This window comes from Rhipicephalus microplus, chromosome 3 (genome assembly GCF_043290135.1).
Source record: "Rhipicephalus microplus isolate Deutch F79 chromosome 3, USDA_Rmic, whole genome shotgun sequence".
Taxonomy (NCBI): Eukaryota; Metazoa; Arthropoda; class Arachnida; order Ixodida; family Ixodidae; genus Rhipicephalus; species Rhipicephalus microplus.
Genome location: NC_134702.1, coordinates 162,816,865 through 162,830,985, shown reverse-complemented (window position 1 = coordinate 162,830,985; position 14,121 = coordinate 162,816,865). Strand labels below are relative to the sequence as shown.

Below are 14,121 nucleotides of genomic sequence, written 5' to 3'. Positions count from 1 at the left end.
AAACTTCTAATTCCGGTGAGGAATTGCTGGCCGCATAAATGGCCAAAAGAACAATACAAAGCTATTTGATTTGATGGACTCAAATATACTCCACAACGCGTGCATTCAAGGCAATCTCTTTTTGTTTTCGCCCACTTCCATTCCGCATGTTTAACATCCCAAAACCACGATATGATCATGAGAGACACCGTAGTGGAGTGCTACAGAAATTTCTACTGCTTGGGCTTCTTTAACTTAGTCAATTTAAGCACACGGGCCTGAAGCATTCTCACCTGCATTGAAAAAGCAGCAGGGTCCCACGACCTGCCGGTCAGCAGTTGAGCGCGAGATTTTGTCGGACGCCTTGCAAGACAACACTGACATTGAGATCGGCTCATATAATTCGTCCAAAGTATTCTAAAATTGACCAAGTCTTGCAGCACCACGTACAGTATTGCTAATACCAGCGCTCTTTAACACCGATTAATGTTAGCCAGTCACACTTAAAATTCCATGATTTAGGGGTCACTTGGCTTATTGCTTTCTGCGTTCGCTAAAATGGTAAATAATAGATATTGTTGTCTATATGCCGTCTAAACTCTCCCAGGGTATGTATTCGAGCCCAAGTAGTGCCGTGAGCAGCCTACGTCATTCTTTCTTTTTTTTTCTTCAGAAGCTCTTAACACAATTTAAAGGGCAAACCTTCGCTCTACGTGAACCGTGAACAAGCAAACATCGCCTCATGCTATACTGTTTTTTCTCGCAGGTGATCTTCGATGGCATGCGAGCCGTAGGCGTCGAGTTCGTGAAAGATGGCCGCACTCGCACCGCATTCGCCACCCATGAAATTATCCTGTCGGCAGGAGTCATCGAGTCACCGCACCTGCTTTTGCTATCGGGCATCGGGCCCAAGGAACAGCTGCAGGAATTCGAGGTGACGTATTCATGTAGGAACCATAGTACAGCAAAGAGACAGAGATTCAAAAAAATGACGGCGATGATGATGATAATGGCTGTATTGGTGGGTTTTGGCGCAACCTCATTCGGGTACTAGCGCAATACATGACGTGGACGTGTCGTACGTTTCCTTTGGCCGTGTCGCTAAAGTTGAGCTTTCCCCTAAAGAACAGCGATGATGATACCTAACCTAAATGTCTTACGCCTACCCCCAAAGATGGGCCAAACGACGACTAAATTTAGGCCTCGTGTGAATTTTGTGATGACTGAGAGACTTCGGACTAATCAATATAAAAAGCACCACGGGTGCCTCTTCTTTCTACGTGTCCTTTTGTACTGCGATGGCATCAATATGTATCGGCCAATAGCACCAAGAGGCTTTAGTGCAGACTCACCTCTTTTGTTTCTTCATTCATTCATATATATCGTCGGTCGGTCGGTGCTGATACTTCCGAGCTTCATAAGGCATTGAAGAGGAATGTACCACAACCATTGAATGGTTGTGGTACATTTTCATCAAGTCAGCAGTGCAGGAAGGTGTTTGCATCAGGTAGTTCGTGGAATAAAGTGATTCGAGAACCTATTCTAGTGAGGAAATAGGCTCTCGTACATTGAATTAATGACAGTGTTGCGGAGCTGCACTTTTCAACGTCGAGTCAATCTCTCTATTACACCACCTTCAAACTAACCGCTATGTGTTGTGTATCACCCCAATAACTTTCTTCCCTATGCAAGTTTTAAAAAGAATGAATATAGGCGTAATATTCATCACGATCATTGCACAAAAAAGCACCAAAAACACAAAGTGCATGACATAAGCGCTGTCTAACGATTGAAACTTTAATGGAAGAAACGTGTCGATTATATGCAAACATGGAGATAAAAAGCTTGAACCCCCCCCCCTCCCAGCACGCAATCAAGTATGCTGTAGATACGAAATCGCAGCAGCTGTGAGAGGGATTGAAGGCTGGCACCTGTCTCTTGCTTGTATGATTTCGTAAGCTTCAGCAACTTGACGCGTGCGCTGGTCTATACGTCTCACCACGACAGCGGTTTTGATTAACTCAGCTGCGCAGCCGCACTTCCAGCATTGAAGGACAAGATGCGTAGATTGTGTACATTTTAGAGAGCTAGCATGCTCTCTTAGACGTTGAGACAACGTCCCATTGTGTTTTTTTGTGCGCTGATCGTGATGAGTATATTCGAACTAGTCAAATTCGCTACTTTACCTTAGGCGTGCTATATGTGATAAATCCAACAACAAAAAATTGGCAGATTCCACGTACAGTGGTAATCGATGATATGCGAAGCACGAATGAGAAAGGTTTATATGTTTCTAAAATCAGCACAACGTTACGAGGTGGAGGTAAGTTAGGCCGTACATCACTTTCGTGTCATGATTATCATGTTTGGATGTGTCATTTACCTTCGTAATCTATTCATGATACGTGATACCAAATTTAGTGTATGTGAAGTTCTGCACCTCCTGTCGACGCCCATGCATGAATGCACAACTTGAAAACGTTTCCAAGTTGGTCATTCACCATACACGACACGAAAGTAGATGCAACGCAGCCAACACATTTTTAATAATGCACAAGGATAATCCTAAAGCAATGCACCTGGAGGCATGTACTCGCTTCTTTGTGTGGCTGCTTTTATTAACCGTGCTCGCTGCATCTTTTTCGAGCCAATGACCTGTGGCACATACGTCGCACTAAACGTCATCTTACAACGTATGCGCACAATGCTTTCAGATCCCTGTGATCGCCGACTTGCCAGGCGTCGGAGAGAACCTGGCCGAGCACGTCTACCCCGGGGGCCTCAGCGCTAGCATCAAGCGCAAGATCGACATTGACATCACGCCGTTCGCTGGCCCACTGCTCTATTACAGCCGGAATAAAGGCAAGCTCTGCATAATGAATTCGGTGGAGCGCTCTCGAGTATAGGACGACGGACAAGAAGCACATGCGCTGCAAGAAATCACCTGCATTTAGACTGTCCGCCGTCCTATACTCGCACGGAATTCAGCGTGAAACCAAATCACTCAGCTAACAGTCAGTCCTAAAGGTAGGCTCGCAAATCGTCACAATATTATAGATGAAGGCTGGTATGACAAACCCTTTGCATAGTAAAACATCCCATATAAACCAGTAGGCCTAAAATGCTTAGTCTTCGATTAAGGATTCAAGTATACGCGCCTACAGTAAATGGCTTACTTGGCGAACTTATTCTTACCTGAAAGTATGGCCACACAATGAACTTCGATGCGTTCGCTGGCAATTTCTTATCCTGTATGCCGAATAGCAGTCTTGAAACCAGCAAACGTTTCAACATTATGTCTCAGTTAATTCTTGTCATAAAAAATGGATATACAAACCTCTATTCTTCAGAGGGCCACTCACCAGGTTTGACAATTTTGAGCTGACAAGCGCAATGCGTAGACGGGGCGTTCATGATCACTTCCACCGAAATTCGCAACGCTACGCGCCGCGGAAATGGGTCGAATTTCAAGAAGAACGCTGCTCCCTTTCACCTCTGCCAGTGCGCGCCTAGAAAATGAGGACTCGGCGAGCGCGTATGAATGGCCCTACGTACACGGCAATGAATTGACGTTAGTCCTTTTTGAGACGACTCTGCTCTGACGTTGCAGACAGTGACATGTGACATGGTGAAAATTATTTAACACGGCATGCGCAGTTTATGTAATTTGATGCAGGGCTAATGTGTTGGCGTTTCGCATGCGTTCGTGTCCCGCGGTCAGCGCACGGAGCATACGACCGCCGTGGAACGCTCCTACGCGTTCGCGCACTCCGCTTGCTCATCTATTCTACCCCGTTTAGGCCAGCGTTTCCAAATGATTCCGCAGAAACAGGCAAAAGACCACAAAATTACGCTGGTCAACAAAGCAACGTCGCTCGCGTGCTCGGGGGTTGGACTTGTTTGGGAACGTAATGCGCACGCCACATCACGGTCGGATGCCGGAGAGAGTGCAGAAGAGATTTGGCTTGTGAAGGCTACTTGGAGAAGCGGCAAGGGTTTCGAGCTCGCCTCCCCTCATCCTCGTTTCTCGCCGCTTCAAAAAACTTGTTTTCTCCGCTCGTAATGAACCGATTCAAAAAATTTTTATGGCACAATGTTCCTACCTAACAACTTCCACTGTCTAACGGAAATTTGGTATGGGGCCTGGTGAGTGGCCCTGTAAAGTATATCGACAATCCTGTCAAAATTGCGCTGAAGTAAAGCGCATAGTCATAAAAAATCTGACCTGAGCTAAAGTTTATTCACAAGCTCCCATGCCTCTAAAAATGGCAGCATATCCACGGAGTGGATGATGGATAGTGGGGCAAAGCATCCGTCCGTTCATTCGTTCTTGCTTTCGTCCATCCATGCGTGCGTCCATCCGCCCGTCCGTGCGTGCATCTGTTCATGCATCCACACGTTCATCTGTGCGTCCGTCCCTGCTTTCGTCCAAGCATCCGCTCCTGCGTCCGTCCATCCGTCCGTGCACAGCCATTTGTGCGTCTGTCCATGCATCTGTCTGTGTGTCCGTTCGTCCACCTATTCAACACTCCAAGTACCACCATCTCGCATCTTTTCATCATATATTCCTCATATAGAAGCACCGCCATCCAGCGGACATTCCAAGAACTGAACGAGAGGAGGCACACGCACACTCTCTTACGGCTTGCGCTTCGTGTCTACTTCCCACCTTTAACGACCGCGAGTTCATGGCATATACTAGTTCAATGCATACATGGCACTGCGGTCCAACGCTCGCTAAACCTTTCTAAAACCTAGGAGGTTACGCCCTTTCTTGTCTTCCGTGAGTTGTTGAACAATAGAAAAGTCACAGCGTGCGCGTTAACTAAAAGCTGAATTCTCCTGTCTCTCATTCCCTCTTAGCAGCCATTGGCATGTAGATTGAGCACTATCTTTTATTGTTCAACAACGCGCAGAAGAAATCTCTTACCGGCATCACCTTGGAGATCAATATGTAATACCTGTTACACACTACTACAACTACTACGGCTACGAGGGATGAACGGGCCCGCTATAAGGAGCTTCGTCCCTAAAAGGATGCACAAATGCAACACTAAGATGAGTTGAATAGACCTTTTTCAAGCCCACTAGCGGCACCGACGGGCGCGCAAATGCTTAAGAGAAAAGTTGGTACCCCGCAGCAGCCGTCGCGACAAGTGAGTGTGCCTCACGCTTCAACTTCCTGTTTGCACTGCAGGCCAGTGCTTCTCAGATCAAGTGAACTCGGCAAGGTGAGATTCATTACTGCCTGGTTCAGTCACAAACTTCAGTGCTTGGGTCCGATGGCTTGTCTACAATTTGCACTTGTTCCTCGGTTTAACCATCTGAGTGGCTCAGAAGCGTCAGTTAATTATTATAATCTTCTAGCATCAGTCCGCCTTCGGCATAAATAAAGAACAGGACAACTTGGTTGCCTAAAAGGTGCGAGCATTGTCCAAAAATTAACGGATGCATTCACGGATGACGCTGTTTACGAGTAAATTGTGTGGTTCTGGCATATTCAAACAGTTCCATAGAAATAAGCGCAATTTCGTAAAATAAAATAGATTAACTAGACGACTGCGCTCCACTCGCAATATATGAATCAACCAACTTCCCTTGGCTCTGTAACTACAGGCTGGAATAAAGCCTACTGAGGGCGAAAACAAAGAAGTAGTAAAGTAGGACCAGGAAAAAAATATGCACACCGGAAACGCTCACTTACCACTGAAAGGTTATCGCACATGTTCACAAACATATATAAGAAAATCGGGGTGCATCACGCAAGTCAAAAAGAGGTGCAAAAAAACTAACAACCGAGGGGCGTGTTTATCATTGATTAATGAAGTTGTGTTGCAGCGATAACGAAGGTCTATTGACTTAAACAAGGTGCGGCGTTCTTCCCCGAGATTTCTCGCGTGGTCTCGTCAGGCGGACTGTGCAAGATTACCAGGTCTTCAAAGGTGCAATTGCAAGACTTAAAATGTGAGGCGTGATGAGATTGCTTCATTCAATTAATTTTGATGGTCTCTGAGGTGCGGGTTGATACATCGACCCGTCTGACCGATGTATATATGTGCCCACAAGAGGAATTCAGTTAGCAACTCTTGCACAATTGATAGAACAATTGGCATGAATCTCATAGTAATCTTCTCTGCCCACTCAAGATCACTGTGATCTTTTGCACTTTAAGGAAGGAATGTTACTAAGCTTATGGTGAGGAAAACACAACCCTCCCCTTCTATCGCTTCCCAACTTCCTTTGAGACATGTGCAGAACGTATTCATGGAATAACTGCAACATTTCTAGTTTCTTCACGGGTGAAATTCGTCCGAATTTTAATCCTTGTTTACACTGCACATGAGCTGTTCACAAGCCTATGTAATATGATATAGAACCACGCCATCTTGCAACTGGAAACTATTGCTCATGTTCGGTGCCCAAGTTTTTTTGTTTTATTCTTCGCCGAGCGTAAGTACGACATTATTATTCATCATGTAACAATACCTATGTGCACCGACGCAAAATTTAATAATTATCTCACTCAATGCGGAATATACTGCCCTCAAACATGCTCCGCAGAGGCTCTTATAGGCGTCTTATGAGAAAAAGCAAATTATCAGAGCAAGGCATCTTGCATGTGAATTCTAGCTCCACCGCTTCGTCTTTGAACAAGTTTTTAATTTGTTTACCTTTTTTCAGCACATGACTTGTCCACCAACAATTTGAGAATTCCAAAGATTTAACACTTCTCTGCATTCTTGTGTTAACAGCCCAATGAAACCACGATGGTATTAAAAACCATAGCGCTTTATGAGCAGTTCATTGTTGAATAACTATAAACTCAGTGATCTAGCTCACATTCCTCACGATAACATGTTTTACCACATGTATCGATGCCCAACAACTCGCATGCCGCTCATCTTCCAAATTAGATGCACACCCGTTCAGTAATACCTACACTGACTGCGTAAGTCATTTCACATTTCATGCGTATATATAATCACAGGTGCGTTCGGACTCTAATGAACAAGCGCCGGCATGTTTTTTTTTTGTTTTGTGCTCACACGGCGCCAACAAACAGGGGGCGGAAGAAGAGCCGGTTCCCTTCGGCATACCAACTTTTCCCATAGTGCTCCGCGCGCCCGCGGGGCATTGTGGGATTGCTTCAAAAAGGTCTATTGAATAAACTTTTTTTGCCCAATGGTGTTTGCTGCGCCCAGGGCTAGGCTGCTAGGGATCCATCGATCGAGGAAAATCTTCCGAGGTTACAGTGGAGTGCGTGAGGATATCGGTAGCAGCGGGTAACAGTATTGCGATTCACATAAACTGAATGTTCGAGAAAAACCAGGCGTCCCTACACACTGGGCTTGCCCTTTCGCTTACATAAGCAGAACCATAATGAACTTTATTTTCAAGAACATTTTGTCACAAAAATGTTGTGAATGGTTTGACAAGGCCCACTAAAGCTGGCGAGTGGTGGTTCATCTTTTCAGGACCATGGACCATCCCCGGTGGTGTGGAAACAGTGGCTTTCGTGCAGACCGAGCCGGCTAACGGAACGGCTGCAGGTGTGCCTGACATCGAAATAGTGCTTTTCTCAATGTCACCAGCATCAAAGGAAGGCGAGAGGTTCATGCTTGACATCGGACTAGACCCAAAGGTAAACTTTTATAGTGTTTCCGGAAAACCCAACGAAAAAGAAATCGCGAGAGGGCACATGCTGCTCATCCATGATGCAACAACAAATTGTAGAGCAATTCATAAACACATACTATGAAATTCGAACATATAGCTCAACAGCTGGCTCCAACGATCAACACAATGACAAATAGCAGAAAATATCAAATAGCTAAACATTCGTTGAAAGGCTCCTGCAAAGACTTGAACTTTATAAATACGTTGCCCTGATAAAAACAGTCATCACTGATAGGGAACATTTCGTCCCAGTGTACTGAGTACTCGATCAAGTGAATTAGTGCCCCTATAGCACTCATGACAGTCGTCATCATATGTAGAAGTGTCTCATTCTGTAGACTTTATACGAATACGTGTACATTGTTGTCGTGTGTGCGTGTCCATGTTTCTTTTATTAATTTCATCTCTCTTTTAACCCCCTATTCCCCAACCTCAGTGCAAGGTAGCGTAACGAATCCGAACATCTAGTTAAGCTCTCTACCTTTTTGTTTTCTCATTTCCATCTCTCTGTAAGTAAATCCTGCCACGAGTTTAGTGCTGCTATCTTGCTGCTTTAATTTTATTTTCTGTTGGGTATTTCGTGTGTACAAAGAAATACCGTTGGCAACAGAAAAACGAATGCTGACACATTCTCCAAGACCAAGTGCACTAAGAATGCTCATCCGTTGAATTGAGTATAGTACCCGCCTGAAACAGATCGTGTCATATGTTCACAAGCACATCGCGAAACCATGTTGCAACTGCAGTCGTGACTAGTACGAAGACGAAATAAAAGCTGTGGATCCCACAAATATACTCTTATAATTGATTATAATAATAGTACTCTTTTAAACATTGATTGATATTGCCTTCAACAGCTTACATCACCTACTTTTTCTCTATGCTCTATGGCCAACCATCCTTCGCTCAATTCAGGCTCGGAACTTATTTTACTCCTTTTACTATTCTTCCACGTCGAGGTGCTGTTGTTACAAACTTCCTGTCTTCTTGATATTCATTCTAGTTGCTTAATGTCCACTCACTGTGCGCATGCACATATTTTAAGGGATTAGCCAAGATTCTGCGGATACTCAGTGCCACGAACCCAGAGAATGAACTTGCCTGTTCGTGCAGATGCATATCAAATGCCCAAAAGTCTAAATGGCCCTGAACAGGCAATACAGCACCAGCCAGCAATATCGCGAAGTGAGAAGAATAAAAAAATCATCACGTCAAAACTATTCAAGCATCGAGATTCCTCAGTTCGTATGTTATCTTTAAGTTGTATGCACAAGAAAAGGAGAAATCATGTGCCTGCAATTTCCTCTCGCGTTGTATGAAGCCACGTCTTGGAGAGCTATTAACCGCACTTGTTGTTCCTTGCAGGCGTACGATGAGTACTACAAGCCTCTGCGCGGGATCCATGGCTACAACCTGGTACCCGTCTTGCTCCACCCGAAGTCTCGCGGCGTCGTGCGACTGAGGAGCGCCGACCCCCGGATGCCCCCAGCCATCGACCCTCGATACTTTTCGCATCCGGATGACATACGGGTCATCGTCAAAGGTACGTGCTAACAGCGCCAACTATGAAGAGTAAAGATGGACGGGCCCTGTTGACGTCTACGTCGTCATCATTATCAGCCTCACTACGCGCACTGCAGGGCAAAGGCATCTGCCGTGATCCACCAATCAACCCGGTCTACTGTTTTTTCTTTCACTTTATACCTACCAAATTTTAAATCTCATCAGCCCACTCATCTTTGTTTCCCTCTCACGTGTTTGCTTTTCTCTAGGAGTCTAATCAGTTAGCTTAATGATCAGCATTTATTATGTCTACGCGCTACGTGCCCAGCCCATCGCCATTGCTTCGTTTTGATTTAAACTATGGTATCCTTCCCCCCTGACCCACTCTGCTCTCTTCTTGTCTCTCATCGCTCGCTTCATCGCCCTAAATTTAAGCTGAACCCCCTTTATACATGCCCCACCTACATAGAGCCATTTTGATTCTGCATTGCATCTTTCCGTTGTCTGAAAAATGCCATTGCGCTAAATTCTGCTAAGCAATCGCAGCCCTGCTTGCGATCGTTCACTTCACAGTTTTCCACGTCTGTGGCCAGTTCTTGTCATTACCGAGGGGGGAGGGAAGGGCGCATAGTTGCCAATTCCACTTACAATACTTGGATTTCGCCTTTTTCGCTGAGGCACTTGCAAGATTTTCCAGCTACCGTTACATTTTTAGGGCTTTCTATTTCCCAACAAATATAGTTATTGTAGAGATAACGTTCACAAATAGCATGTTTGTCGATGACATTGAGCAATTGAGTGTCGAAACAAAACATACGCTGTAGGGAATCAATAAGCAATTGTTAACGTTATTATAGCACTGGCATACATCCATTCAACTAAATGGAGACTACTCTGGAGGCAAGGTTGAAATCTTAATATGGGTTTCATTCATAGTTGCTCGTATTTTCACTGTACTAAATAATTAAAGCGATTATTTTCAGACTCTCCTTCGTACATGAGCGATGCATTTTTTTCCTTAGAAAAAAATATACCTTGAAGCACAGAGAAATTCACTAAATTATGGCTTATTTTCTAGCTGTCGGCGAAAGTCGCACAGCACCGCTTTGTGATAATTGTTTGCTTTTTAGCTAGATAGGATCTGGCAACTTTGCTTGAGGGTCAATAGCACAGCTTCGGAATATTTTCTTCACTAGACAACTGTCAGAGTCTCAGACGTCAGCGGCCGTCGCAGCACATGCACGTTTTGAAACAAAATCTGCACTAACAATCGGTAGAAACAAAATGGAATTAAAAAAAAAGCTCGATTTAGGTCCGTTGAGGCGTGAACTAGCACGCAGTGGGCCGCTCTCATACGAGGACTGATGGGTCTATATAGCCTCTCCGCCATGTCGTTAGACCAGTTGGACAGCCTGCGTAGCGCTACATCCCACTTGGATGATGTTAACGTATTTGTCAGCCCGAAACGCGGTGCATGGCCAGAAAATGATGTCTCAGCTGGCAAAGTCTGAGCAAAGAGCGTATGTGATTAATGTCTGAATTCCGAGTTATATTTCGGGCATGATCGCAGGAATAGGATATGCCCCGACCTGCATAATCATGAGCGTCAATGCTTTATGCCTGCTACGGAAGCTAACTATTATTTATTATTTTTATTACTTGTTCAATCAGGTAATAATTGACTGACCGATTAAGTAACCAGTGTTCAAGTAAATTAGGTCAAGTGAGCTCATTGATAATTGACCCCTTACATCAAATTTGTACACTCGAGATGCTTGTGCTTGGGAGTCCAGCATGAGACACTGCTGGCCCATTATTTGTGACGAGCATTGCCAGTAAGATATATTAATTTGGTTTTAAAGTAAGGATGCGTGCTCATCCTATTCAGGAATCGAAATTTTTTGTGGTTTGAAGTAGACGGAGCCCCTGCATGACCTTGCAGAGGTCAAGCAAGTATGGTCGACATCACAGAAAAACGGTGGGTGGCGCACAATACCGGAACTGCAGCTCCCGGCGAGGACTATTGCTCGTCACTCCTCCCGCTCGGTTGTCGGGCAACTCTCTAGGTGGTTTTGGCTACTTTTCTGTTTTTTTTTTTTTTGAGGGGGACACGCTCAAAGCGCCCACATTCCCCGCCCGGGTGTCCCTCTATTTTCAAACGGCTCATTCAGCGTCACTGAAGCTTGAGTGCACGCGTCGTCTCAGGTGCTTCTTGGCTGTGCTGCGCCAGTTTTTTTTAGTGGTCTTCAGCGATGTGTTCTGAGCTGATTCAGATTCTTTCTGAATTATCAAAGCTAGCAGTAATCATATGATGCATTAGAGCGTTCGCAATTCCATTTCGGCGTAACAGAGCACAAAGCTACAGATTACTCTAGAAAAGTCACGAACAAAGGTTGTGCTGTCAGCAGTCCTTTAACTAATTTATCAAATGTTCCCAGCATCGTCATGGGCATTACAGAGAGGATCGCATAAACAGGGTTCATGCTCATTTACATGACGAAAATTCGACCGTTGAAAGCGGGCCCAAAATTTAACCCTGCAGAACACCGATGTTGATGAATTTAGGGGTGGAAAAGGCACCGGACCATATACCAACTGTTCACGATCACGAAGATAGCTACGAATCAGTTCTAGTGGGATGCGAGATACACCAATTGACTCTAAATACCGAAATAAAATGACGTGGGAAAGATTCAAATGCCTTCGAAAGGTCAAGAAAAACACCACCAGCGACACAATTATTGTCAAAGCAGATTTAATTTCGTCGGTTAGGGATATTATGGCAAGTTCAGTTTAGTAACCGGGCCTGAAAACCTAACTGCTTATTAGAAAGATTATGAAACTTGTCTAAATAACTCCTTAAACATCCAACAAAAAGCTTTTCTATGACATTACTGAAGAATGAGATAATTTATATGGGTCGGTAATTCGAGATTAAACACTTGCCGCCTTTTATAAAGATGGGAATATTTCGAGCTTTCTTCAAGGGCTTTTGGGAAATCCCTGTTTCAAATACAAGATTTATAATGTAACATGAGACATCACAGATTAAATGAGCTATCAATTTCACGTCAGCAGCGGAACACTTATCAATACTAGTGCTTGTCTTCCTAATACTATTGATAACGGTGAACACTTCTTCTGGTGACGTCGGATAAAAAAAATTAATCTGGTAATCGTGAGGAAATGTATGCAAGGAATGCTGTCGACTAAAGAATATCAATTTTGAATGAGTCATTAAAAGAGTTTGCAATATCACATAGGTTTTCGATTCCACAATTTTCTAAGTGAATCAAGGTAACACCTGAATGTATCGTAGTACTGGCAAGAAAATAGTTTAGTTTTCCACTGCTGCCAAACATTTCCGACTTGCTTTATTTCATCTTCGAAGTACTTTATTTTAGCGGCCTTAAGTAACTTAGCTAATGTGTTTCAGTATTCTGTATAGCGCTTTTAAAGGTTGACATTGAAAGGGAACTTTTTTTGTGTTTTTGTATAAATTATCCTCTTTCCCCAGACATTTTTTTAGGTTAGATGTAAACCACGTATTAAAAGGGACAAGGTACTTTTTTCCGCTTACAACTACTACTGTATAAGCGGTCATGACTGCATTTAAAATGATATACACAAAAAATGTTGATAGGCTACTTCAGCAATGTCGCACTTCTAAACTGAAGACCAATCACAACGCTCAGTGGTGTTAATAAATGAAGCAGTATTTAGTTTATTCTTGAAGCTTCGAGTTCTTTTAATATTACTGGAAATGCCTATGCTTGCATAAATAGGACAATTATCTGTGACAGGCACCTCGATGACTGCTGCTTCAGGTGGCCTAATGAAGTTACACAAAACGTTATCTATAAGAGTGCCATTGCCATGAAGTGGAACACGAGTGGGTGCAGTTATGACGCACTCGTAGCCATATCCACTGAAGCAGGAAATGTATTCGGAAACCTTTGCATTGGTCTTATCAAGAAGATTGATGCTTATGTCTCCTAAAATAATCACCCGCTTCCCTTCCAATGACCTAATATCCAACACCTATCCTAAAGCTAGGCAAACCTCCACGACAGATGACGAGGGTGAGCGACAGATGCAGGCAACAACTAAAATCTTACTATCTTGCGAAAAATGTGGTTCATGAAGTTTGATCCACAAGGATTCGCAACCAGGAATATTTAGTGTCAAATCCAGTCGCCTATGATAGTGAAGGCGTGATGATATAAAAATAGCTGCTCTGCCTTGTGCATCTTTCCTTCGATGACAGTAATAGAGGAATAGGAAGGAAAGTTGAACAGGTTCCCGTCATATACACTAAGCCACGTTCCACTGATGCAGATGATAGAAAAGTGGTGATCAATGGCTGATAAGAATGTGGTATTATTATCATATTTTTTTCTCATACTTCGAACGTTAAAATGAACAAACGCCCTGCATGGTTTAGACAGCGGTGATGAGAGTTCAAATGATGAAATATACGCCATCCTTGGTTTGGATAGACGCTACAACTGCCAAAGTAAAATATATCCAGGAGATAATGGAGAGGTCAAGCTCTCATTTGATACGAAACACTCTGGCATCAGTAGATTTCCTTGGTTTTATCTGACAGTTTTCAGTCCAAAGAAACACCCACTGTTTTTTCTTTTTTGAGAAAAGTGCTTTAGCAAAAAGCTTCATGTTATCCGGCAAGAGGTGGTCCTTAACGAATACAGCATGGGTGCCCTCACCAGAAAACCCAACAGCACATGTATTCGAGCGAGCTTTGCATGCCCTCTTAACAAACTCATTCTTTTTTTCTCCGGAACAGAAACGGGCCACAATAATCTGTTGTCCAGACTTAGGTGGCACTCTGGGAACAACGTCAAGATCAGTGACCTGTATAGGGCAATTGATTTTGTTACTAATCGACTGCACTACGGCGACACAGTCCTCACCTTGTGAAGAGGGTAGTCCCTTGATCTC

The 14,121-nt window shown here is 43.9% G+C and overlaps 1 protein-coding gene across 1 annotated transcript in view; it reads left to right on the top strand.

Annotated features, from left to right (window-relative positions):
- Positions 1-14,121, top strand: part of LOC119181019 (putative GMC-type oxidoreductase Mb1310) — a 36,260-nt gene that overhangs the window by 19,945 nt on the left and 2,194 nt on the right. Inside the window, exons 6-9 of the mRNA XM_075888139.1 lie at positions 746-913; positions 2,694-2,841; positions 7,455-7,621; positions 9,022-9,199. Coding sequence (XP_075744254.1) covers positions 746-913; positions 2,694-2,841; positions 7,455-7,621; positions 9,022-9,199 — 661 coding nt within the window. The remainder of the gene's footprint in view (positions 1-745; positions 914-2,693; positions 2,842-7,454; positions 7,622-9,021; positions 9,200-14,121) is intronic.